The sequence below is a fragment of the Ambystoma mexicanum genome, chromosome 12 (genome assembly GCF_040938575.1).
Source record: "Ambystoma mexicanum isolate Mex_15411 chromosome 12, UKY_AmexF1_1, whole genome shotgun sequence".
NCBI classification, from domain to species: Eukaryota; Metazoa; Chordata; class Amphibia; order Caudata; family Ambystomatidae; genus Ambystoma; species Ambystoma mexicanum.
Genome location: NC_090936.1, coordinates 1,229,855,154 through 1,229,883,122, shown reverse-complemented (window position 1 = coordinate 1,229,883,122; position 27,969 = coordinate 1,229,855,154). Strand labels below are relative to the sequence as shown.

Genomic DNA, 27,969 nt, shown 5'->3' with positions numbered 1-27,969 from the left:
ATGCATTCAATCTAGAAAAGCAACAATTAGTTTTGGGAATATGAAACAATCTAACAGTAATGCATTAAATCTAGCAAAGCGACAATTACTTTAGGGGACATGAAACAATCTAACAGTAATGCATTAAATCTAGTGAAGCAACAATTACTCTGGCATATTAAGCAATTAATGCAATAGTGCTGCAATAAATATAGTGAAGCAACAATTACTTAAGGGGATATAAAACAATCTAACAGTAATGCATCAAATCTGGCAAGGCAACAATTACTTTAGGGGTTTTAAAACAATCTAACAGTAATGCATTAAATCTAGAAAAGCAACAATTACTTTTGGGGATATCAAACAATCTAACAGTAATGCATTAAATCTAGCAAAGCGACAATTACTTTAGGGGATATGAAACAATCTAACAGTAATGCATTAAATCTAGAAAAGCAACAATTACTTTTGGGTATATGAAACAATCTAACAGTAATGCATTCAATCTAGAAAAGCAACAATTAGTTTTGGGGATATAAAACAATCTAACAGTGATGCATTAAATCTAGCAAAGCGACAATTACTTTAGGGGACATGAAACAATCTAACAGTAATGCATTAAATCTAGTGAAGCAACAATTACTTTTGAGCATATGAAACAAGGAATGCAAAGGTGTGTCAATAAATCTAGCGCTGCAAGAATTATTCTCAGACATGTAGCAATTCATCTAACAGTGCTACAATAAGTCTTGCAAAGCAACAATTACTTCAGGGAATATGAAACAATCTAACAGTAATGCATTAAATCTAGCAAAGCGACAATTACTTTAGGGGATATGAAACAATCTAAAAGTAATGCATTAAATCTCGCGAAGCAACAATTATTATCACCCATATAAAACAATTTAAAAGGGGAGAAGGGGAAACCAGACAGGGATTGTGCAGAGTGAGAGTGGGAAGGATTGGTGTTGATTGGTATGGATTGATATTGCATGAAGGAGCGCTTGCATTAGACTGCATTAGAACTACACACTTGCAGCACAGGCTTGCATTAGAAACCTGTAAGGTTTATAAATATTGCATGGTAGATTTCCTTTGCACCAGAAGTATAAAAGGTGCAAATTAGACATAGCATTAGGATTGCCTGCATTGTTATGCTTTGCATTCTGTATGATCATAAATAAATGCATTTCAGTGTTATAATTAAATCGATTCATGTGTTATGTTTGTGTTGTGTCTTATGTTTTTTGTTATTGTGTTACTGGGAGTAATCTAGGAGTAGCACAGTGCACATAGGGCCTGAGATACGAATGCAGCAAGGGGGTGTATAGTGATCCATAACCCCTTAGAGGTTTGTCAAAGAGTGTCTGAGACCGGAGCATGCTTGCCCAGGGGGGGCAAGGTGGTGGTTAGAGATTTGTTTTTTTCAGACTAACAGCATTAAATCTAGTGAAGCAACAATTACTCTCGAGCATATGGAACAAGGAATTCAAAGGTGCTGCAATAATCTAGTGCAGCAACAATTACTCTCAGACATAAGTAACAATTCATCTAACAGAGCTACAATAAATCTAGCGAAGCAACAATTATTCTTGCCCATATAAAACAATTAACAAGTTTCTCTGGCTCTGTGATTCTCCCTCTTCCCTAATATGAGGGATAGTTCCTCACCACTTTTTCATTTTCTCTGTTGTAAGTCTGTCTGCGCCCTAAAGCCTAAGGGTCCATGCAAGCGTATTATACGTTTTTAAAGTAAAGTAAAGTAATGCAACGGTGCTGCAATACATCTAGCGAAGCAACAATTACTCTCGGGCATATGAAACAATTAATGCAACGGTGCTGCAATAAATCTAGCAAAGCAACAATTACTTAAGGGATATGAAACAATCTAAAAGTAATGCATTAAATCTAGTGAAGCAAAAATTACTCTTGGGCATATGAAACAATGAATGCAATAGTGCTTCAATAAATCTCGTGCAGCAACAATTACTCTTGGGCATGTGAAAGAATTAGTGCAACATTGCTTCAATAAATCTCGTGCAGCAACAATTACTCTCGGGCATGTGAAAGAATTAATGCAACATTGCTTCAATAAATCTCGTGCAGCAACAATTACTCTTGGGCATGTGAAAGAATTAATGCAACATTGCTGCAATAAATATAGCGCAGCAACAATTACTCTCAGGCATATGTAGCAATTAATCTGACAGTGCTGCAATAAATCTAGCACAGCAACAATTACTCTCAGGCATATGTAGCAATTAATCTGACAGTGCTGCAATAAATCTAGCGCAGCAACAATTACTCTCAGGCATATGTAGCAATTAATCTGACAGTGCTGCAATAAATCTAGCGCAGCAACAATTACTCTCAGGTATATGTAGCAATTAATCTGACAGTGCTGCAATAAATCTAGTGCAGCAACAATTACTCTCAGGCATATGTAGCAATTAATCTGGCAGTGCTGCAATAAATCTAGCGCAGCAACAATTATTTCAGGGGATATGAAACAATCTAACAGTAATGCATTCAATCTAATAAAGCAACAATTACTCTCGGGCATGTGAAAGAATTAATGCACCATTGCTTCAATAAATCTTGTGCAGCAACAATTACTCTCTGGCATATGTAGCTATTAATCTAACAGTGCTACAATAAATCTAGCAAAGCAACAGTTACTTAAGGGATATGAAACAATCTAAAAGTAATGCATTAAATCTAGTGAAGCAAAAATTACTCTCAGGCATATGTAGCAATTAATCTGACAGTGCTGCAATAAATCTAGCAAAGCAACAGTTACTTAAGGGATATGAAACAATCTAAAAGTAATGCATTAAATCTAGTGAAGCAAAAATTACTCTCAGGCATATGTAGCAATTAATCTGACAGAGCTGCAATAAATCTAGCGCAGCAACAATTACTCTCAGGCATATGTAGCAATTAATCTGACAGTGCTGCAATAAATCTAGCGCAGCAACAATTACTCTCAGGCATATGTAGCAATTAATCTGACAGTGCTGCAATAAATCTAGCGCAGCAACAATTACTCTCAGGCATATATAGCAATTAATCTGACAGTGCTGCAATAAATCTAGCGCAGCAACAATTACTCTCAGGCATATGTAGCAATTAATCTGACAGTGCTGCAATAAATCTAGCGCAGCAACAATTACTCTCAGGTATATGTAGCAATTAATCTGACAGTGCTGCAATAAATCTAGCGCAGCAACAATTACTCTCAGGCATATGTAGCAATTAATCTGACAGTGCTGCAATAAATCTAGTGCAGCAACAATTACTCTCAGGCATATGTAGCAATTAATCTGACAGTGCTGCAATAAATCTAGCGCAGCAACAATTACTCTCAGGCATATATAGCAATTAATCTGACAGTGCTGCAATAAATCTAGCGCAGCAACAATTACTCTCAGGCATATGTAGCAATTAATCTGACAGTGCTGCAATAAATCTAGCGCAGCAACAATTACTCTCAGGTATATGTAGCAATTAATCGGACAGTGCTGCAATAAATCTAGCGCAGCACCAATTACTCTCAGGCATATGTAGCAATTAATCTGGCAGTGCTGCAATAAATCTAGCGCAGCAACAATTATTTCAGGGGATATGAAACAATCTAACAGTAATGCATTCAATCTAATAAAGCAACAATTACTCTCGGGCATGTGAAAGAATTAATGCAACATTGCTTCAATAAATCTTGTGCAGCAACAATTACTCTCTGGCATATGTAGCTATTAATCTAACAGTGCTACAATAAATCTAGCAAAGCAACAATTACTTAAGGGATATGAAACAATCTAAAAGTAATGCATTAAATCTAGTGAAGCAAAAATTACTCTCAGGCATATGTAGCAATTAATCTGACAGTGCTGCAATAAATCTAGCAAAGCAACAGTTACTTAAGGGATATGAAACAATCTAAAAGTAATGCATTAAATCTAGTGAAACAAAAATTACTCTCAGGCAAATGTAGCAATTAATCTGACAGTGTTGCAATAAATCTAGCGCAGCAACAATTACTCTCAGGCATATGTAGCAATTAATCTGACAGTGCTGCAATAAATCTAGCGCAGCAACAATTACTCTCAGGCATTTTAGCAATTAATCTGACAGTGCTGCAATAAATCTAGTGCAGCAACAATAACTCTCAGGCATATGTAGCAATTAATCTGACAGTGCTGCAATAAATCTAGCACAGCAACAGTTGCCCGCGGTGTTACTCGGCTTTACTCCTGTAGTCTTGGTACTGGCACAGCCGCTGGTGCCTTGAAGCCCTGTGAGGCGCAGGTGATAGCTGTCCAATAACGCTGGTGAAAAGTACAAGCTTCGGAGTGACGCCACTGGCCCTCTTTAGCCAATAGACCTGTCCCCGCTGGCAGGGGAGGCATGCAGTGTGGGTATTGCCCACGGGCTTTCGAAATCTGGGCACTTTCGAATTTTATAGCGCCACTTCAGGCTGAATTGCTGGTAGGCGCTCTAATGACATATTTGCTCCTCCTTCCCTACTTGATGACCCGATCCTTCTTATTCCAACCTCAGCCTTGCAGGTCTATGCACAGGCGCACAGCCCACTGAGCTATCTCGCCATTAGCCATAGAAATAAGCACCCTCTCATGAGTGGAAGCAAGGCGCGAGCTGAGCGCTGCTGACTGGCCGGGGCAGTGCCCCCACTCTTGTCTCGGCAGGTGCCAGGCTCTCCCCATGCGTTGTGCGGTGGGGGCTGTGGAGAGCCGGGCGCCTCCATGTGCAGGAGGGAGAGGGGGAGCTTGCGGGAGGAGTTCCAGCCTCGGCCCACCCCCGCCTGGCGCAGAGCAGTGGTGGCTCCCGGGCTGTGGGAGTGAAGTGAGCTCAGCGCAGCGCTGCAGGAGCACCGGCCGGGGAGCATCACTCGAGCAGCACCGGCCGGGGCGGCGGGGGAGACAGAGGGGGTCAGCACCGGCCCAGTGACAGCAGCCTGCACCCAGGAGCGGGGCGCCGCCCTCCTCCGGCCCCTCCTGCGCCAGGAAAGAGCAGGGCGCCAGCCTCCCTCTGCTGCACCAAGAGCAGGGACCAAGCCACCAGCCAGCCGCCTGCACCGAGAAAAGAAGTGGGCAACACCCGCCTGCATCAAGAGCAGGGGTCGGGCGCCAGCCTCCTGCACCACGAGCAGGGCGACAGCATCCCTCTCCTGCACCAAGGCACCAGCCCCCTGCACCAAGAAAGGCATCGCCAGCCTCCTGCACCACGAGTAGGGCGCCACACTGGTGCATCACTCTACGGCAGCCAGCAAGAGCAGGGCATCGCCCTGTGCCATCGCAGCACCCCTGCAGCGGGAGGAGCTGCTGCACCCACAGGAAGGCACCCACAGCAGGATCCGGGGAGCTGCGGGGCGGCGCTGCAACCCTGCTGCTGCTGCCGACGCAGTCTCCGGCAGGGAGTTCAGCGGGCAGGTCCTTCACACAGCCGGGCTCTGTGCCCCCCCTCCACCAGCGGCAACTACAGGACCTGCCACCCCCGCTGCCAGCCCGGGGGCATTGCCCACTGCTTCTCTGCCCGGCCTGAGTCCATGAAGGCGCCGCAGAAACAGGACCCACTGGAGCCCAACGCACCCCCGAACCCCAAATAAATACCCCATTCCTCTGGTCCCCCAATCCCAAAACCACGTCATTTGGACCCTCAGTCATTAAACGCTCAACTCCATACACTGCCCTTTCAGGAATTTCTTCCCCAAGAAGCGTCCATTCCCAGAACGTCCCATCCATAAAGCCGTCCAATCCCACGAACACAAAAATCCCAAGAACCGTCAAATCCGACAACCTTCCACTCCCAGAACGTCCCATCCATAGAACCGTCCAATCCCAAAACAAAAAAATCCCAAAAACAAACAAATCCCAGAATCTGCCATTCCCAGAGCCTTCCACTCCCAGAACGTCCCATCCATAGAACCATCCAATCTCAAGAACCCCCAAAATTCCAAGAACTGTCCAATCCTACAACCTTCCATTCCCAAAACGTTACATCCATAGAACTGTCCAATCCCAACAACCAAAAAATCCCAAGAACAAACCGTCCAATCACAAAATCGTCCATTCCCCAGAAACGTCCACTCCCAGAACTGTGAATTCCCAGAACTTTCCATCCCCGGAACTATAAGGGCTAGTCTTTCATAGTCCATCCCTCAATCCCTCCATCCTGGTGGCCATTCCCTTCTGCACTCAGTGCCTCCTCAGCAGGGATTCCCCACAGGAGACGCTGGAGCCACCTGCCACCAGAGCCAGCCATGAAGCACGCCCTGCTGGAGGTCATGCGCCTGAACCGGATCTGCCGGATGGTCCTCGCCACCTGCCTGGGCTCCTTCGTCCTCGTCATCTTCTACTTCCAAAGTATGTTACACCCAGGTAAGACTGTGAGGGGGCGAGTAACTGGGGGCGGTGGCCAGGTGAGGCACCCTGGCAGACCAGAGGCACTGGAGGATCTGGGGGAGTGAGGGACCAGAGGTGATGGGGAGTCCGGAGGACTGAGGAACGAGAGCCATTGGGGAGCTACGGGGGACTGGGGGATCAGAGCCACTGGAGGGCTCTGGAGTGGCTGAGAGGGTCTGGTAGACGAGAGGCCTTGGAGGATCTGGGGGAGTGAGGGACCAGAGGTGATGGGGAGTCTGGAGGACGGAGGAACGAGAGGCATTGGGGAGCTACGGGGGACTGGGGGATCAGAGCCACTAGAGGGCTCTGGACTGGCTGAGAGGGTCTGGTAGACCAGAGGCCTTGGAGGATCTGGGGGAGTGAGGGACCAGAGGTGATGGGGAGTCCGGAGGACTGAGGAACGAGAGGCATTGGGGAGCTACGGGGGACTGGGGGATCAGAGCCACTGGAGGGCTCTGGAGTGGCTGAGAGGGTCTGTTAGACCAGAGGCCTTGGAGGGATCTGGGACACTGATAGGAACTTGAGGACAAGAGGCACTGTTGAGGGCTGGGGAGCAGAGGCACTGGTGGGCTTCGTGGCACTGTTGAGGGCTGGGGAGCAGAGGCACTGGTGGGCTTCATGGCACTGTTGAGGGCTGGGAAGCAGAGGCACTGGTGGGCTTCGTGGCACTGTCGAGGGCTGGGGAGCAGAGGCACTGGTGGGCTTCATGGCACTGTCGAGGGCTGGGGAGCAGGGGTACTGGTGGGCTTCGTGGCACTGTCGAGGGCTGAGGAGCAGAGGCACTGGTGGGCTTCGTGGCACTGTCGAGGGCTGGGGAGCAGAGGCACTGGTGGGCTTCGTGGCACTGTCGAGGGCTGGGGAGCAGAGGCACTGGTGGGCTTCGTGGCACTGTCGAGGGCTGGGGAGCAGAGGCACTGGTGGGCTTCGTGGCACTGTCGAGGGCTGGGGAGCAGAGGCACTGGTGGGCTTCGTGGCACTGTTGAGGGCTGGGGGAGCAGAGGCACTGGTGGGCTTCGTGGCACTGTCGAGGGCTGGGGAGCAGAGGCACTGGTGGGCTTCGTGGCACTGTCGAGGGCTGGGGAGCAGAGGCACTGGTGGGCTTGGTGGCACTGTCGAGGGCTGGGGAGCAGAGGCACTGGTGGGCTTCGTGACACTGTCGAGGGCTGGGGAGCAGAGGCACTGGTGGGCTTCGTGGCACTGTTGAGGGGGGGAGCAGAGGCACTGGTGGGCTTCGTGGCACTGTTGAGGGCTGGGGAGCAGAGGCACTGGTGGGCTTCGTGGCACTGTTTTGAGGGCTGGGGGGGAGCAGAGGCACTGGTGGGCTTCGTGGCACTGTTGAGGGCTGGGGGGAGCAGAGGCACTGGTGGGCATCATGGCACTGTCGAGGGCTGGGGAGCAGAGGCACTGGTGGGCTTCGTGGCACTGTTGAGGGCTGGGGGGGAGCAGAGGCACTGGTGGGCTTCGTGGCACTGTCGAGGGTTGGGGAGCAGAGGCACTGGTGGGCTTCGTGGCACTGTTGAGGGCTGGGGGGGAGCAGAGGCACTGGTGGGATTCATGGCACTGTTGAGATCTGGGGAGCAGAGGCACTGGTGGGCTTCGTGGCACTGTTGAGGTCTGGGGAGCAGAGGCACTGGTGGGCTTCGTGGCACTGTCGAAGCCTGTGGGACCAGTGGCACTGATGGGACCTGGGGAGCTGCGGTTATCTGGAGACCAGAGGCAGTGGAGGGACCTCGGGAGCTGCGGTTTTCTGGGCACCAGAGGCGGTGGAGGTACCTGGGGAGCTGCGGTGGTGTGGAGACCAGAGGCTGGTGGAGGGATCTGGGGAGCTGCGGTGGTGTGGGGACCAAACGCTGGTGGAGGGACCTGAGAAGCTGAGGTGGTGTGGGGACCAGACGCTGGTGGAGGGACCTGAGAAGCTGAGGTGGTGTGGGCACCAGAGGCGGTGGAGGGACCTGGGGAGCTGCGGTGGTGTGGAGACCAGAGCCTGGTGGAGGGATCTGGGGAGCTGCGGTGGTGTGGGGACCAAACGCTGGTGGAGGGACCCGAAAAGCTAAGGTGGTGTGGGGACCAGACGCTGGTGGAGGGACCTGGGGAGCTGCGGTGGTGTGGGGACCAAACGCTGGTGGAGGGACCCGAGAAGCTAAGGTGGTGTGGGGACCAGACGCTGGTGGAGGGACCTGGGGAGCTGCGGTGGTGTGGGGACCAGACGCTGGTGGAGGGACCATGGGAGCTGCGGTGTTCTGGAGACCAGAGGCAGTGGAGGGACCTGGGGAGCTGCAGTGTTCTGGAGACCAGAGGCTGGTACAGGGACCTGGGGAGCTGCAGTGTTCTGGGGACCAGAGGCTGGTGGAGGGACCTGGCGAGCTGCAGTGTTCTGGAGACCAGATGTGGTGGAGGGACCTGGGGAGCTGCGGTGGTGTGGAGACCAGAGGCTGGTGGAGGGACCTGGGGAGCTGCGGTGGTGTGGGGACTAGAGGCTGGTGGAGGGACCTGGCGAGCTGCAGTGTTCTGGGGACCAGAGGCTGGTGGAGGGACCTGGGGAGCTGCGGTGGTGTGGAGACCAGAGGCTGGTGGAGGGACCTGGGGAGCTGCTGTGGTGTGGGGACCAGAGGCTGGTCGAGGGACCTGGGAGCTACAGTGTTCTGGGGACCAGAGGCTGGTGGGGGGAGCTGAGGTGTTCTGGGGACCAGATGCTGGTGGAGGGACCTGGGGAGCTGCAGTAATGTGGGGACCAGAGGCTGGTGAAGGAACCTCGGGAGCTGCAGTGTTCTGAGGACCAGAGGCTGGTGGAAGGACCTGGGAGCTGCGGTGTTCTGGGTACCAGAGGCTGGTGGAGGGACCTGGGGAGCTGAAGTAATGTGGGGACCAGAGGCTGGTGGAGGGACCTGGGGAGCTGCAGTGTTCTGGGGACAAGAGGTTGGTGGAGGGACCTGGGATCTGCAGTGTTATGGGGTCCAGAGGCTGGTGGGGGGAGCTGAGGTGTTCTGGGGACCAGAGGCTGGTGGAGGGACCTGGGGAGCTGCAGTAATGCGGGGACCAGAGGCTGGTGGAGGGACCTGGGGAGCTGCAGTAATGTGGGGATCAGAGGCTGGTGAAGGGACATGGGGAGCTGCAGTGTTCTGGGGACCAGAGGCTGGTGGAGGGACCTGGGGAGCTAGGGTGGTGTGGGGGACCAGAGGCTGGTGGAGGGACCTGGGGAGCTGCAGTGTTCTGGGGACCAGAGGCTGGTGGAGGGACCTGAGGAGCTGAGGTGTTCTGGGGACCAGAGGCTGGCGGAGGGACCTGGGGAGCAGCAGTTTTCTGGGCACCAGAGGCTGGTGGAGGGACCTGGGGAGCTGCGGTGTTCTGGGGACCAGAGGCTGGTGGAGGGACCTGGGAGCTGCAGTGTTCTGGGGACCAGAGGCTGGTGGAGGTACCTGGGGAGCTGAGGTGTTCTGGGGACCAGAGGCTGGTGGAGGGAGCTGGGGAGCTGCAGTGTTCTGGGGACCAGAGGCTGGTGGAGGGACCTGAGAAGCTGAATTGTTCTGGGGACCAGAGGCTGGGGGAGGGACCTGAGAAGCTGATCTGTTCTGGGGACCAGAGGCTGGTGGAGGGACCTGAGAAGCGAGCTGTTCTGGGGACCAGAGGCGGTGGAGGGAACTGGGAAGCTGAGCTGTTCTGGGGACAAGAGGCAGTGGAGGGACCTGAGAAGCTGAGCTGTTCTGGGGACCGAAAGCGGTGGAGGGACCTGGGGAGCTGAGCTGTTCTGGGGACCAGAGGCTGGTGGAGGGACCTGAGAACCTGAGCTGTTCTAGGGACCAGAGGCTGATGGAGGGACCTGAGAACCTGAGCTGTTCTAGGGACCAGAGGCTGATGGAGGGACCTGAGAAGCTGAGCTGTTCTGGGGACCAGAGGCGGTGGAGGGACCTGGGGAGCTGAGCTGTTCTGAGGACAAGAGGCGGTGGAGGGACCTGAGAAGCTGAGCTGTTCTGTGGACCAGAGCCGGGGGAGGGACTTGGGGAGCTGAGCTGTTCTAGGGACAAGAGATGGTGGAGGGACCTGAGAAGCTGAGCTGGTCTGGGGACCGGAGGCAGTGGAGGGACCTGAGAAGCTGACCTGGTCTGGGGACCAGAGGCTGGTGGAGGGACCTGAGAAGCTGAGCTGTTCTGGGGACCAGAGGCTGGTGGAGGGACCTGGGGAGCTGCAGTTGTGTGGGGACCGGAGACTGGTGGAGGGACCTGGGGAGCTGCGGTGCTCTGGAGATCAGAGGCTGGTGGAGGGACCTGAGAAGCTGAGATGTTCTGGAGACCAGAGGCTGCTGGAGGGACCTGGGGAGCTGCGGTGCTCTGGGGACCAGAGGCTGGTGGAGGGAACTGAGAAGCTGAGCTGTTCTGGGGACCCATTTGAAAAAGTAGCGCATGTAGATGCACCAGTTGCACTAGGTTAGTTTTGTTAATCTGTAATTGAATCTGTAATTGTAATTGAACGTGTTTTAAAGATTTTAAGATATTAGGATTCTAATTGACAGTTCCGCAATTTCGCTATTTACGTTAGGTAAAACTATTGTTAAAGCACTTGCGTTTAATTTAGCTGCATGTACATTTGTGTAGACCGCTAAGCATTTCGTTTCCTAACGTTGCTGTAGGAAAGCGAGCAGTTTCTAGCAACGCGGCCCTCTGCACGCGTTTTCTTTTGACTAGAACTACAATCCCCAGCAGGACTGTAGTCCTCACTCTCGATTTCACTACAAACCCGGCGCGAACGCGCCGGCGCGCACGGGCAGGCACAGTCTGCTTCAGTATAAAAGCAGTGTGCCAGCCCAGCTCCAACAGAACCCATTTGAAAAAGTAGCGCATGTAGATGCACCAGTTGCACTAGGTTAGTTTTGTTAATCTGTAATTGAATCTGTAATTGTAATTGAACGTGTTTTAAAGATTTTAAGATATTAGGATTCTAATTGACAGTTCCGCAATTTCGCTATTTACGTTAGGTAAAACTATTGTTGAAGCACTTGCATTTAATTTAGCTGCATGTACATTTGTGTAGACCGCTAAGCATTTCATTTCCTAACGTTGCTGTAGGAAAGCGAGCAGTTTCTAGCAACGCGGCCCTCCGCACGCGTTTTCTTTTGACTAGAACTACAATCCCCAGCAGGACTGTAGTCCTCACTCTCGATTTCACTACAAACCCGGCGCGAACGCGCCGGCGCGCACGGGCAGGCACAGTCTGCTTCAGTATGAAAGCAGTGTGCCAGCCCAGCTCCAACAGAACCCATTTGAAAAAGTAGCGCATGTAGATGCACCAGTTGCACTAGGTTAGTTTTGTTAATCTGTAATTGAATCTGTAATTGTAATTGAACGTGTTTTAAAGATTTTAAGATATTAGGATTCTAATTGACAGTTCCGCAATTTCGCCATTTACGTTAGGTAAAACTATTGTTGAAGCACTTGCATTTAATGTAGCTGCATGTACATTTGTGTAGACCGCTAAGCATTTCGTTTCCTAACGTTGCTGTAGGAAAGCAAGCAGTTTCTAGCAACGCGGCCCTCTGCACGCGTTTTCTTTTGACTAGAACTACAATCCCCAGCAGGACTGTAGTCCTCACTCTCGATTTCACTACAAACCCGGCGCGAACGCGCCGGCGCGCACGGGCAGGCACAGTCTGCTTCAGTATAAAAGCAGTGTGCCAGCCCAGCTCCAACAGAACCCATTTGAAAAAGTAGCGCATGTAGATGCACCAGTTGCACTAGGTTAGTTTTGTTAATCTGTAATTGAATCTGTAATTGTAATTGAACGTGTTTTAAAGATTTTAAGATATTAGGATTCTAATTGACAGTTCCGCAATTTCGCTATTTACGTTAGGTAAAACTATTGTTGAAGCACTTGCATTTAATGTAGCTGCATGTACATTTGTGTAGACCGCTAAGCATTTCGTTTCCTAACGTTGCTGTAGGAAAGCGAGCAGTTTCTAGCAACGCGGCCCTCTGCACGCGTTTTCTTATGACTAGAACTACAATCCCCAGCAGGACTGTAGTCCTCACTCTCGATTTCACTACAAACCCGGCGCGAACGCGCCGGCGCGCACGGGCAGGCACAGTCTGCTTCAGTATAAAAGCAGTGTGCCAGCCCAGCTCCAACAGAACCCATTTGAAAAAGTAGCGCATGTAGATGCACCAGTTGCACTAGGTTAGTTTTGTTAATCTGTAATTGAATCTGTAATTGTAATTGAACGTGTTTTAAAGATTTTAAGATATTAGGATTCTAATTGACAGTTCCGCAATTTCGCTATTTACGTTAGGTAAAACTATTGTTGAAGCACTTGCATTTAATTTAGCTGCATGTACATTTGTGTAGACCGCTAAGCATTTCGTTTCCTAACGTTGCTGTAGGAAAGCGAGCAGTTTCTAGCAACGCGGCCCTCTGCACGCGTTTTCTTTTGACTAGAACTACAATCCCCAGCAGGACTGTAGTCCTCACTCTCGATTTCACTACAAACCCGGCGCGAACGCGCCGGCGCGCACGGGCAGGCACAGTCTGCTTCAGTATAAAAGCAGTGTGCCAGCCCAGCTCCAACAGAACCCATTTGAAAAAGTAGCGCATGTAGATGCACCAGTTGCACTAGGTTAGTTTTGTTAATCTGTAATTGAATCTGTAATTGTAATTGAACGTGTTTTAAAGATTTTAAGATATTAGGATTCTAATTGACAGTTCCGCAATTTCTCTATTTACGTTAGGTAAAACTATTGTTGAAGCACTTGCATTTAATTTAGCTGCATGTACATTTGTGTAGACCGCTAAGCATTTCGTTTCCTAACGTTGCTGTAGGAAAGCGAGCAGTTTCTAGCAACGCGGCCCTCTGCACGCGTTTTCTTTTGACTAGAACTACAATCCCCAGCAGGACTGTAGTCCTCACTCTCGATTTCACTACAAACCCGGCGCGAACGCGCCGGCGCGCACGGGCAGGCACAGTCTGCTTCAGTATAAAAGCAGTGTGCCAGCCCAGCTCCAACAGAACCCATTTGAAAAAGTAGCGCATGTAGATGCACCAGTTGCACTAGGTTAGTTTTGTTAATCTGTAATTGAATCTGTAATTGTAATTGAACGTGTTTTAAAGATTTTAAGATATTAGGATTCTAATTGACAGTTCCGCAATTTCGCTATTTACGTTAGGTAAACTATTGTTGAAGCACTTGCATTTAATTTAGCTGCATGTACATTTGTGTAGACCGCTAAGCATTTCGTTTCCTAACGTTGCTGTAGGAAAGCGAGCAGTTTCTAGCAACGCGGCCCTCTGCACGCGTTTTCTTTTGACTAGAACTACAATCCCCAGCAGGACTGTAGTCCTCACTCTCGATTTCACTACAAACCCGGCGCGAACGCGCCGGCGCGCACGGGCAGGCACAGTCTGCTTCAGTATAAAAGCAGTGTGCCAGCCCAGCTCCAACAGAACCCATTTGAAAAAGTAGCGCATGTAGATGCACCAGTTGCACTAGGTTAGTTTTGTTAATCTGTAATTGAATCTGTAATTGTAATTGAACGTGTTTTAAAGATTTTAAGATATTAGGATTCTAATTGACAGTTCCGCAATTTCGCTATTTACGTTAGGTAAAACTATTGTTGAAGCACTTGCATTTAATGTAGCTGCATGTACATTTGTGTAGACCGCTAAGCATTTCGTTTCCTAACGTTGCTGTAGGAAAGCGAGCAGTTTCTAGCAACGCGGCCCTCTGCACGCGTTTTCTTTTGACTAGAACTACAATCCCCAGCAGGACTGTAGTCCTCACTCTCGATTTCACTACAAACCCGGCGCGAACGCGCCGGCGCGCACGGGCAGGCACAGTCTGCTTCAGTATAAAAGCAGTGTGCCAGCCCAGCTCCAACAGAACCCATTTGAAAAAGTAGCGCATGTAGATGCACCAGTTGCACTAGGTTAGTTTTGTTAATCTGTAATTGAATCTGTAATTGTAATTGAACGTGTTTTAAAGATTTTAAGATATTAGGATTCTAATTGACAGTTTCGCTATTTACGTTAGGTAAAACTATTGTTGAAGCACTTGCATTTAATTTAGCTGCATGTACATTTGTGTAGACCGCTAAGCATTTCGTTTCCTAACGTTGCTGTAGGAAAGCGAGCAGTTTCTAGCAACGCGGCCCTCTGCACGCGTTTTCTTTTGACTAGAACTACAATCCCCAGCAGGACTGTAGTCCTCACTCTCGATTTCACTACAAACCCGGCGCGAACGCGCCGGCGCGCACGGGCAGGCACAGTCTGCTTCAGTATAAAAGCAGTGTGCCAGCCCAGCTCCAACAGAACCCATTTGAAAAAGTAGCGCATGTAGATGCACCAGTTGCACTAGGTTAGTTTTGTTAATCTGTAATTGAATCTGTAATTGTAATTGAACGTGTTTTAAAGATTTTAAGATATTAGGATTCTAATTGACAGTTCCGCAATTTCTCTATTTACGTTAGGTAAAACTATTGTTGAAGCACTTGCATTTAATTTAGCTGCATGTACATTTGTGTAGACCGCTAAGCATTTCGTTTCCTAACGTTGCTGTAGGAAAGCGAGCAGTTTCTAGCAACGCGGCCCTCTGCACGCGTTTTCTTTTGACTAGAACTACAATCCCCAGCAGGACTGTAGTCCTCACTCTCGATTTCACTACAAACCCGGCGCGAACGCGCCGGCGCGCACGGGCAGGCACAGTCTGCTTCAGTATAAAAGCAGTGTGCCAGCCCAGCTCCAACAGAACCCATTTGAAAAAGTAGCGCATGTAGATGCACCAGTTGCACTAGGTTAGTTTTGTTAATCTGTAATTGAATCTGTAATTGTAATTGAACGTGTTTTAAAGATTTTAAGATATTAGGATTCTAATTGACAGTTCCGCAATTTCGCTATTTACGTTAGGTAAAACTATTGTTGAAGCACTTGCATTTAATTTAGCTGCATGTACATTTGTGTAGACCGCTAAGCATTTCGTTTCCTAACGTTGCTGTAGGAAAGCGAGCAGTTTCTAGCAACGCGGCCCTCTGCACGCGTTTTCTTTTGACTAGAACTACAATCCCCAGCAGGACTGTAGTCCTCACTCTCGATTTCACTACAAACCCGGCGCGCACGGGCAGGCACAGTCTGCTTCAGTCTGTGCAAGGAGGTGCTTGGAGGTCTTCAGAGGTAAGCGTGTTGGTTACATGTTTCCCCTGCTATTTGCCCGCACACCTTAGCATTTCTTGAAGTACCCCTGAATCCTCTTAAAGCAAGCACCGTACCCATTGGGTAGGCCCAAGTAAGACACTCGGGGTGATACTTTCCCTTCACGCCGAGTAGCATGCCAGACAGCACCACTTGTCAGCAACCCTCCCAAACATTATCCCAACCAAACGCTGCAGAAAGTATAAAGCATCCCGCAAAACAGCTGGCAAAAAAAACGAAGCAGAGTATGAACCGCTCACCAGTCAACACCAGACTGAAAATAGGTCTGTTAAACACGCGCTCCCTAAACAAACACGCCCAAAACGTCCACGACCTCATTAAAGAGAGGGACCTGGACTTTATCTGTGTGGAGACCAGAGCCTGGTGGAGGGATCTGGGGAGCTGCGGTGGTGTGGGGACCAAACGCTGGTGGAGGGACCCGAAAAGCTAAGGTGGTGTGGGGACCAGACGCTGGTGGAGGGACCTGGGGAGCTGCGGTGGTGTGGGGACCAAACGCTGGTGGAGGGACCCGAGAAGCTAAGGTGGTGTGGGGACCAGACGCTGGTGGAGGGACCATGGGAGCTGCGGTGTTCTGGAGACCAGAGGCAGTGGAGGGACCTGGGGAGCTGCAGTGTTCTGGAGACCAGAGGCTGGTACAGGGTCCTGGGGAGCTGCGGTGCTCTGGGGATCAGAGGCTGGTGGAGGGACCTGGGGAGCTGCGGTGCTCTGGAGATCAGAGGCTGGTGGAGGGACCTGAGAAGCTGAGCTGTTCTGGAGACCGGAGGCGGTGGAGGGACTTGGGGAGCTGAGCTGGTCCGGGGACCAGAGGCACTGGAGGCTTCTGGGGGACAGGAACAACCACCGAGATCAGAAGGTTCTGGTAATAGAGGCATAGCAGGGGATTTGGGGGACTTTGGGACTTGTGGGATTAATGGGGTAGGAGGGCACGGAGGCATTCTGGGAACTGTGGAGATGGGGGTCACCTCCGTGCCAGTGTGAAGGGGAGGCCGGGTCTGGCGGGATGAGGAACTGGAGTGGCTGGGGATCACCCGGCTGTGCGCAAATATGAGCTCTTACGAGACTAAGGGGGATCTGCAGTGCCCCGCGGGCTGGAGGGACCACTGGAGAGGTCTGCATTTCGGGTGCTCAGTGCACCCTGTGAACTGGGGACAAAGGAGGGTGGGTCCGCATGAGGCCCCCAGGAGAGTTGGGTCTATGAGGGTGAATGGGCTGATGAACTGGGGGTCCTAAGGCACTGACCGAAGTGCGTGGGGGGCGGCTGGACCGATGGACATCAGGAATAGGATGGGGGGCTAGAGGACTACCACCTGCGGGCCATGGGGAATGGTTTGCCCAGTGAACTGATGGATTCCGGGTAGTGGGTGCCAAGATGTTTCCAAGCACTGGCAAGGGGGGGGCTGCAGAACTCCATGGTCTTGCACTATGGAGGAGGGGGTGGCTGTGGGGAAACCAGAATTGAACACACGTGGCTAAACGTCTGTATAGGGGCCACGCTGACAGGAGCAGAGCAGAATCTGAGCTCTGGGGGTGCACTGGGGACCAGTGGCACTGCAGAGTTCTTGGGGGCCACGGGGAATGATAGGGAAGGGGAATTGTGTGTTCTTGGGTGACTGCTGAGTTTGGGCACTGGGATTGCAAGGTGTTGGGGGCCACGAGGAATGGGCAGTTCAAAGGACATGTCCTTGAGACAGGGGCTAGAGCTCCTCTGCAGGGGACTAGGGTCTACTGACCAAAGGGACTGCCAGAGTCTGATGTCAAGGGGAATGCAGGTCCAGGGGATGTCTGGACTCAGGGAGTCTGGGGAATACTTCCATTCTCTGGATACTGTGGGACTGCCAGAGTCTGATGTCAAGGGAATGTAGGTCCAGGGGGATGTCTGGACTCGGGGGGGTCTGGGGAATACTTCCATTCTTTGGATACTGGGGGACTGCCATAGTCTGATGTCAAGGGAATGCAGGTCCAGGGGGATGTCTGGACTCGGGGAGTCTGGGGAATACTTCCATTCTCTGATGTCAAGGGAATGTAGGTCCAGGGGGATGTCCGGACTCAGGGGGTCTGGGGAATACTTCCGTTCTCTGGATACTGGGGGACTGCCAGAGTCTGATGTCAAGGGAATGCAGGTCCAGGGGGATGTCTGGACTCGGGGAGTCTGGGGAATACTTCCATTCTCTGGACGCTGGGGGACTGCCAGAGTCTGATGTCAAGGGAATGCAGGTCCAGGGGGATGTCTGGACTCAGGGGGTCTGGGGAATACTTCCATTCTCTGGACACTGGGGAACTGCCAGAGTCTGATGTCAAGGGAATGCAGGTCCAGGGGGATATCTGGATTCAGGGGGTCTGAGGAATACCTCCAATCTCTGGACACTGGGGGACTGCCAGAGTCTGATGTCAAGGGAATGCAGGTCCAGGGGGATGTCTGGATTCGGGGGCTCTGGGGAATACTTCCATTCTCTGGATACTGGGGGACTGCCAGAGTCTGATGTCAAGAGAATGCAGGTCCAGGGGGATGTCTGGACTCGGGGGTTCTGGGAATACTTCCATTCTCTGGATACTGGGGGACTGCCAGTGTCTGGTGTCAAGGGAATGCAGGTCCAGGGGGATGTCGGGACACGGGGGTCTCTGGAATACTTCCATCCTCAGAACACTGGGGGACTGCCAGAGTCTGATGTCAAGGGAATGCTGGTCCAGGGGGATGTCTGGACTCAGGGGGTCTGGGGAATACTTTCATTCTCTGGATACTGGGGGACTGCCAGAGTCTGATGTCAAGGGAATGCAGGTCCAGGGGGATGACTGGACTCGGGGGTCTCTGAAATACTTCCATTCTCTGGATACTGGGGGACTGCTAGAGTCTGATGTCAAGGGAATGCAGGTCCAGGGGGATGTTTGGACTCGGGGAGTCTGGGGAATACTTCCATTCTCTGGACACTGGGGGACTGCAAGAGTCTGATGTCAAGGGAATGCAGGTCCACGGGGAGGTCTGGACTCGGGGGTTCTGGGGAATACTTCCATTCTCTGGATACTGGGGGGCTGCTAGAGTCTGATGTCAACAGAATGCAGGTCCAGGGGGATGTCTGAACTCGGGGGGTCTGGGGAATACTTCCATTCTCTGGATACTGGGGGACTGCCAGAGTCTGATGTCAAGAGAATGCAGGTCCAGGGGGATGTCTGGACTCGGGGAGTCTCGGGAATACTTCCATTCTCTGGATACTGGAGTCAGTGCCAAGTTGTAGGAACTGGGGTCTGCAGAGGTGTTGGGACATTTCAATCTATCAGCTTTATGGATTGGGTCAAGGCTGAGTTCCGGGGACTGGAGAACCCCAATCTCTTGGCAACACGAGGGTAGGTCATCTCTAGTGACGTGGGGGCAGGAAGGCCACTGGGGATCCATAATTCTATCATTTGTTTCCATAATACTGACCCATGTTGCCATGATGCCGACCCCTTTTGCTATGATGCCTGTCTCTGTTCCGATAATGCTGACCCCTGTTGCCATGATGCCGACCCCTGTTGCCATGATGCCGACCCCTGTTGCCATGATGCCGACCCCAATGCCATGATGCTGACCCCAATGCCATGATGCTGACCCCAATGCCATGATGCTGACACCTGTTGCCATGACGCTGACCCCAGTGCCATGATGCTGACCCCTGTTGACATGATGCTGACATGATGCTGACCCCTGTTGACATGATGCTGACATCTGCTGACATGATGCTGACATCTGCTGACATGATACTGACCCCAGTGCCATGATGCTGACCCCTGTTGCCACGATGCCTGTCTCTGTTCCCATAATGATGGCCCCTGTTGCCATGATGCTGACCCCAGTGCCATGATGCTGACCCCTGTTGACATGATGCTGACATCTGCTGACATGATACTGACCCCAGTGCCATGATGCCTGTCTCTGTTCCCATAATGCGGATCCCTGTTGCCATGATGCTGACCCCTGTTGCCATGATGCCTCTCTCGGTTGCCATGATGCCTCTCTCTGTTGCCATGATGCCTCTCTCTGTTGCCATGATGCCTCTCTCTGTTGCCATGATGCTGACCCCTGTTGCCATGATGCCTCTCTCTGTTGCCATGATGCCTCTCTCTGTTGCCATGATGCCTCTCTCGGTTGCCATGATGCTGACCCCTGTTGCCATGATGCCTCTCTCTGTTGCCATGATGCCTCTCTCTGTTGCCATGATGCCTCTCTCTGTTGCCATGATGCCTCTCTCTGTTGCCATGATGCTGACCCCTGTTGACATGATGCTGACATCTGCTGACATGATACTGACCCCAGTGCCATGATGCTGACCCCTGTTGCCAAGATGCCTGTCTCTGTTCCCATAATGATGGCCCTTGTTGCCATGATGCTGACCCCAGTGCCATGATGCTGACCCCTGTTGACTTGATGATGACTTCTGCTGACATGATACTGACCCCAGTGCCATGATGCTGACCCCTGTTGCCACGATGCCTGTCTCTGTTCCCATAATGATGGCCCCTGTTGCCATGATGCTGACCCCAGTGCCATGATGCTGACCCCTGTTGCCATGATGCCTCTCTCGGTTGCCATGATGCTGACCCCTGTTGCCATGATGCCTCTCTCTGTTGCCATGATGCCTCTCTCTGTTGCCATGATGCCTCTCTCTGTTGCCATGATGCTGACCCCTGTTGCCATGATGCCTCTCTCTGTTGCCATGATGCCTCTCTCGGTTGCCATGATGCTGACCCCTGTTTCCATGATGCTGACCCCTATTGCCATGATGCCTGTCTCTGTTCCCATAATGCCGACCCCTGTTCCCATAATGCCGACCCCTGTTCCCATAATGCTGACTCCTGTTGCCATAATACTGACATCTGCTGACATGATACTGACCCCAGTGCCATGATGCTGACCCCTGTTGCCAAGATGCCTGTCTCTGTTCCCATAATGATGGCCCCTGTTGCCATGATGCTGACCCCTGTTGACATGATGCTGACATCTGCTGGCATGATACTGACCCCAGTGCCATGATGCTGACCCCTGTTGCCACGATGCCTGTCTCTGTTCCCATAATGATGGCCCCTGTTGCCATGATGCTGACCCCAGTGCCATGATGCTGACCCCTGTTGACATGATGCTGACATCTGCTGACATGATACTGACCCCAGTGCCATGATGCTGACCCCTGTTGCCACGATGCCTGTCTCTGTTCCCATAATGATGGCCCCTGTTGCCATGATGCTGACCCCAGTGCCATGATGCTGACCCCTGTTGACATGATGCTGACATCTGCTGACATGATACTGACCCCAGTGCCATGATGCTGACCCCTGTTGCCATGATGCCTGTCTCTGTTCCTATAATGCTGACCCCTGTTGCCACGATGCCGACCCCTTTTGCCATGATGCCTGTCTCTGTTCCTATAATGCTGACCCCCATTGCCATGATGCTGACCCCAGTGCCATGATGCTGACCCCAGTGCCATGATGCTGACCCCAGTGCCATGATGCTGACCCCAGTTGCCATGATGCTGACATGATACTGACCCCTGTTGCCATGATGCTGACCTCTCTTGCCATGATGCCTCTCTCTCTTGCCATGATGCCTCTCTGTTGCCATGATGCTGACCCCTGTTGACATGATACTGACATCTGCTGACATGATACTGACCCCTGTTGCCATGATGCTGACCCCTGTTGACATGATGCTGACATGATACTGACCCCTGTTGCCATGATGCTGACCTCTTTTTCCATGATGCCTGTCCCTGTTGCCATGATGCTGACCCCAGTGCCATGATGCTGACCCCAGTGCCATGATGCTGACCCCTGTTGCCATGATGCTGACCCCTGTTGCCATGATGCCGACCCCTGTTGCCATGATGCTGACCCCTGTTTCCATGATGCTGACCCCAGTGCCATGATGCTGACCCCTGTTGACATGATACTGACATCTGCTGACATGATACTGACCCCAGTGCCATGATGCTGACCCCTGTTGCCATGATGCCCGTCTCTGTTCCCATAATGCTGACCCCTGTTGCCATGATGCTGACCCCAGTGCCATGATGCTGACCCCTGTTGACATGATGCTGACATCTGCTGACAGGATGCTGACATCTGCTGACAGGATGCCGACCCCTGTTGCCATGATGCCGACCCCTGTTGCCATGATGCCGACCCCTGTTGCCATGATGCTGACCCCTGTTGCCATGATGCTGACCCCTGTTGCAATGATGCTGACCTCTCTTGCCATGATGCCTCTCTCTGTTGCCGTGATGCCTCTCTTTGTTGCAATGATGCTGACCCCTGTTGCCATGATGCTGCCCCTGTTGCCATGATGCTGCCCCTGTTGCCATGATGCTGCCCCCTGTTGCCATGATGCTGCCCCCTGTTGCCATGATGCTGCCCCCTGTTGCCATGATGCTGACATCTGCTGACAGGATGCTGACATCTGCTGACAGGATGCCGACCCCTGTTGCCATGATGCCGACCCCTGTTGCCATGATGCCGACCCCTGTTGCCATGATGCCGACCCCTGTTGCCATGATGCTGCCCCTGTTGCCATGATGCTGACCCCAGTGCCATGATGCGGACCCCTGTTGACATGATGCTGACATCTGCTGACATGATACTGACCTCAGTGACATGATGCTGACCTCTCTTGCCATGATGCCTCTCTCTGTTGCCATGATGCCTCTCTCTGTTGCCATGATGCTGACCCCAGTGCCATGATGCTGACCCCTGTTGACATGATGCTGACATCTGCTGACATGATACTGACCCCAGTGCCATGATGCCTCTCTCTGTTGCCATGATGCTGACCCCTGTTGCAATGATGCTGACCTCTCTTGCCATGATGCTGCCCCTGTTGCCATGATGCCTCTCTATGTTGCCATGATGCTGACCCCTGTTGCAATGATGCTGACCTCTCTTGCCATGATGCCTCTCTCGTTTGCCATGATGCCTCTCTCTGTTGCCATGACCCTGACCCCTGTTGCCATGATGCTGACCCCAGTGCCATGATGCTGACCCCTGTTGACATGATGCTGACATCTGCTGACATGATACTGACCTCAGTGCCATGATGCTGACCTCTCTTGCCATGATGCCTCTCTCTGTTGCCATGATGCTGACCCCTGTTGACATGATGCTGACATCTGCTGACATGATACTGACCTCAGTGCCATGATGCTGACCCCTATTGCAATGATGCTGACCGCTCTTGCCATGATGCCTCTCTCTGTTGCCATGATGCTGACCCCTGTTGCCATGATGCCTCTCTCGGTTGCCATGATGCTGCCCCTGTTGCCATGATGCTGCCCCTGTTGCCATGATGCTGACCTCTCTTGCCATGATGCCTCTCTCTGTTCCCATAATGCCTCTCTCGGTTGCCGTGATGCTGACCCATGTTGCTATGATGCTGACCCCTGTTGCTATGATGCTGACCCCTGTTGCTATGATGCTGACCCCTGTTGCCATGATGTTGACCCCTGTTGCCATGATGCTGGCCTCTCTTGCCATGATGCCTCTCGGTTGCCATGATGCTGACCCCTGTTGCCATGATGCTGACCCCTGTTGCCATGATGCTGACCTCTCTTGCCATGACGCCTCTCTCTGTTCCCATAATGCCTCTCTCGGTTGCCATGATGCTGACCCCTGTTGCCATGATGCTGACCCCTGTTACCACAATGCTGACCTCTCTTGCCATGATGCCTCTCTCTGTTGCCATGATGCTGACCCCTGTTGCCATGATGCCTCTCTCTGTTGCCATGACTCTCTCTGTTGCCATGATGCTGACCGCTGTTGCCATAATGCTGACCCCTGTTGCCATGATGCTGACCTTTCTTGCCATGATGCCTCCCTCTGTTGCCATGATGCTGACCCCTGTTGCCATGATGCTGACCCCTGTTGCCATGATGCCTCTCTCGGTTGCCATGATGCCTCTCTCGGTTGCCATGATGCCTCTCTCGGTTGCCATGATGCCTCTCTCTGTTGCCATGATGCCTCTCTCTGTTGTCATGATGCTGACCCCTGTTGCCATGATGCTGACCTCTCTTGCCATGATGCCTCTCTCGGTTGCCATGATGCTGACCCCTGTTGTCATGATGTTGACCCCTGTTGCCATGATACTGACCCCTGTTGCCATGATGCTGACCCCTATTGCCATGATGCCTCTCTCGGTTGCCATGATGCCTCTATCGGTTGCCATGATGCTGACCCCTGTTGCCATGATGCCTCTCTCTGTTGCCATGATGCTGACCCCTGTTGCCATGATGCTGACCCCTGTTGCCATGATGCTGACCCCTGTTGCCATGATACTGACCCCTGCTGCCATGATGCTGACCCCTGTTGCCATGATGCCTCTCTCGGTTGCCATGATGCCTCTCTCGGTTGCCATGATGCCTCTCTCGGTTGCCATGATGCTGACCCCTGTTGCCATGATGCTGACCCCTGTTGCCATGATGCCTCTCTCGGTTGCCATGATGCTGACCCCTGTTGCCATGATGCTGACCCCTGTTGCCATGATACTGACCCCTGTTGCCATGATGCTGACCCCTATTGCCATGATGCCTCTCTCGGTTGCCATGATGCCTCTATCGGTTGCCATGATGCTGACCCCTGTTGCCATGATGCTGACCCCTGTTGCCATGATGCTGACCCCCGTTGCCATGATGCTGACCCCTGTTGCCATGATACTGACCCCTGCTGCCATGATGCTGACCCCTGTTTCCATGATGCCTCTCTCGGTTGCCATGATGCCTCTCTCGGTTGCCATGATGCCTCTCTCGGTTGCCATGATGCTGACCCCTGTTGCCATGATGCCTCTCTCGGTTGCCATGATGCCTCTCTCGGTTGCCATGATGCCTCTCTCGGTTGCCATGATGCCTCTCTCGGTTGCCATGATGCCTCTCTCGGTTGCCATGATGCTGACCCCTGTTGCCATGATGCCTCTCTCTGTTGCCATGATGCTGACCCCTGTTGCCATGATGCCTCTCTCTGTTGCCATGATGCCTCTCTCTGTTGCCATGATGCCTCTCTCGGTTGCCATGATGCTGACCCCTGTTGCCATGATGCTGACCCCTATTGCCATGATGCCTGTATGTGTTCCCATAATGCTGACCCCTGTTGCCATGATGCTGATCCCGGTTGCCATGATGCTGATCCCGGTTGCCATGGTGCCTCTCTCTGTTGCCATGATGCTGACCCCTGTTGCCATGATGCTGACCCCTGTTGCCATGATGCTGACCCCTGTTGCCAAGATGCCTCTCTCGGTTGCCATGATGCCTCTCTGTTGCCATGATGCTGACCCCTGTTGCCATGATGCTGAGCTCTCTTGCCATGATGCCTCTCTCGGTTGCCATGATGCTGACCCCTGTTGCCATGATGCCTCTCTCTGTTGCCATGATGCCTCTCTCTGTTGCCATGATGCCTCTCTCGGTTGCCATGATGCTGACCCCTGTTGCCATGATGCTGACCCCTGTTGCCATGATGCTGACCCCTCTTGCCATGATGCTGGCCTCTCTCGGTTGCCATGATGCTGACCCCTGTTGCCATGATGCCTCTCTCGGTTGCCATGATGCCTCTCTCGGTTGCCATGATGCCTCTCTCGGTTGCCATGATGCCTCTCTCGGTTGCCATGATGCTGACCCCTGTTGCCATGATACTGACCCCTGTTGCCATGATGCTGACCCCTGTTGCCATGATGCCTCTCTCTGTTGCCATGATGCTGACCCCTGTTGCCATGATGCCTCTCTCTGTTGCCATGATGCTGACCCCTGTTGCCATGATGCCTCTCTCTGTTGCCATGATGCTGACACCTGTTGCCATGATGCTGACCCCTATTGCCATGATGCCTGTCTGTGTTCCCATAATGCTGACCCCTGTTGCCATGATGCTGATCCCTGTTGCCATGATGCCTCTCTCTGTTGCCATGATGCTGACCCCTGTTGCCATGATGCTGACCCCTGTTGCCATGCTGCCTCTCTCGGTTGCCATGATGCTGCCCCTGTTGCCATGATGCTGCCCCTGTTGCCATGATGCTGACCTCTCTTGCCATGATGCCTCTCTCTGTTGCTATAATGCCTCTCTCGGTTGCCATGATGCTGACCCCTGTTGCTATGATGCTGACCCCTGTTGCCATGATGTTGACCCCTGTTGCCATGATGCTGGCCTCTCTTGTCATGATGCCTCTCGGTTGCCATGATGCTGACCCCTGTTGCCATGATGCTGACCCCTGTTGCCATGATGCCTCTCTCTGTTGCCATAATGCTGACCCCTGTTGCCATGATGCTGACCCCTGTTGCCATGATGCTGACCTCTCTTGCCATGACGCCTCTCTCTGTTCCCATAATGCCTCTCTCGGTTGCCATGATGCTGACCCCTGTTGCCATGATGCTGACCCCTGTTACCACGATGCTGACCCCTGTTACCACGATGCTGACCTCTCTTGCCATGATGCCTCTCTCTGTTGCCATGATGCTGACCCCTGTTGCCATGATGCCTCTCTCTGTTGCCATGACTCTCTCTGTTGCCATGATGCTGACCGCTGTTGCCATAATGCTGACCCCTGTTGCCATGATGCTGACCTTTCTTGCCATGATGCCTCCCTCTGTTGCCATGATGCTGACCCCCTGTTGCCATGATGCTGACCCCCTGTTGCCATGATGCCTCTCTCGGTTGCCATGATGCCTCTCTCGGTTGCCATGATGCTGACCCCTGTTGCCATGATGCCTCTCTCTGTTGCCATGATGCCTCTCTCTGTTGCCATGATGCCTCTCTCTGTTTTCATGATGCTGACCCCTGTTGCCATGATGCTGACCTCTCTTGCCATGATGCCTCTCTCGGTTGCCATGATGCTGACCCCTGTTCTCATGATGTTGACCCCTGTTGCCATGATGCCTCTCTCTGTTGCCATAATGCTGACCCCTGTTGCCATAATGCTGACCCCTGTTGCCATGATGCTGACCTTTCTTGCCATGATGCCTCCCTCTGTTGCCATGATGCTGACCCCTGTTGCCATGATGCCTCTCTCGGTTCCCATGATGCCTCTCTCGGTTGCCATGATGCTGACCCCTGTTGCCATGATGCCTCTCTCTGTTGCCATGATGCCTCTCTCTGTTGCCATGATGCCTCTCTCTGTTGCCATGATGCCTCTCTCTGTTGCCATGATGCTGACCCCTGTTGCCATGATGCTGACCTCTCTTGCCATGATGCCTCTCTCGGTTGCCATGATGCTGACCCCTGTTCTCATGATGCTGACCCCTGTTGCCATGATACTGACCCCTGTTGCCATGATGCTGACCCCTGTTGCCCTGATGCCTCTCTCGGTTGCCCTGATGCCTCTCTCGGTTGCCATGATGCTGACCCCTGTTGCCATGATGCCTCTCTCTGTTGCCATGATGCCTCTCTCGGTTGCCATGATGCTGACCCCTGTTGCCATGATGCCTCTCTCGGTTGCCATGATGCCTCTCTCGGTTGCCATGATGCTGACCCCTGTTGCCATGATGCCTCTCTCTGTTGCCATGATGCTGACCCCTGTTGCCATGATGCTGACCCCTGTTGCCATGATGCTGACCCCCCCTGTTTCCATGATGCCTCTCTCGGTTGCCATGATGCCTCTCTCGGTTGCCATGATGCTGACCCCTGTTTCCATGATGCTGACCTCTCTTGCCATGATGCCTCTCTCGGTTGCCATGATGCTGACCCCTGTTGCCATGATGCCTCTCTCTGTTGCCATGATGCCTCTCTCTGTTGCCATGATGCCTCTCTCGGTTGCCATGATGCTGACCCCTGTTGCCATGATGCCTCTCTCGGTTGCCATGATGCTGACCCCTGTTGCCATGATGCCTCTCTCTGTTGCCATGATGCCTCTCTCTGTTGCCATGATGCTGTCCCCTGTTGCCATGATGCCTCTCTCTGTTGCCATGATGCCTCTCTCTGTTGCCATGATGCCTCTCTCTGTTGCCATGATGCCTCTCTCGGTTGCCATGATGCCTCTCTCGGTTGCCATGATGCTGACCCCTGTTGCCATGATGCCTCTCTCGGTTGCCATGATGCTGACCCCTGTTGCCATGATGCCTCTCTCTGTTGCCATGATGCCTCTCTCTGTTGCCATGATGCTGACCCCTGTTGCCATGATGCTGACCCCTGTTACCATGATGCCTCTCTCTGTTGCCATGATGCCTCTCTCTGTTGCCATGATGCCTCTCTCTGTTGCCATGATGCCTCTCTCGGTTGCCATGATGCTGACCCCTGTTGCCATGATGCCTCTCTCGGTTGCCATGATGCTAACCCCTGTTGCCATGATGCCTCTCTCTGTTGCCATGATGCCTCTCTCTGTTGCCATGATGCCTCTCTCGGTTGCCATGATGCTGACCCCTGTTGCCATGATGCCTCTCTCTGTTG

The 27,969-nt window shown here is 52.3% G+C and overlaps 1 protein-coding gene across 2 annotated transcripts in view; it reads left to right on the top strand.

The window, feature by feature from the left end:
• Positions 1-5,401: 5,401 nt before the first annotated feature.
• CHST11 (carbohydrate sulfotransferase 11) overlaps positions 5,402-27,969 on the top strand; it is a 602,167-nt gene continuing 579,599 nt past the window's right edge. The window contains exon 1 of one of the 2 annotated variants that reach the window (XM_069629905.1): positions 5,402-6,377. In XM_069629905.1, the coding sequence (XP_069486006.1) occupies positions 6,260-6,377 (118 nt within the window). In that variant the 5' untranslated portion in view covers positions 5,402-6,259. The remainder of the gene's footprint in view (positions 6,378-27,969) is intronic. The other variant, XM_069629906.1, reaches the window with a different exon arrangement.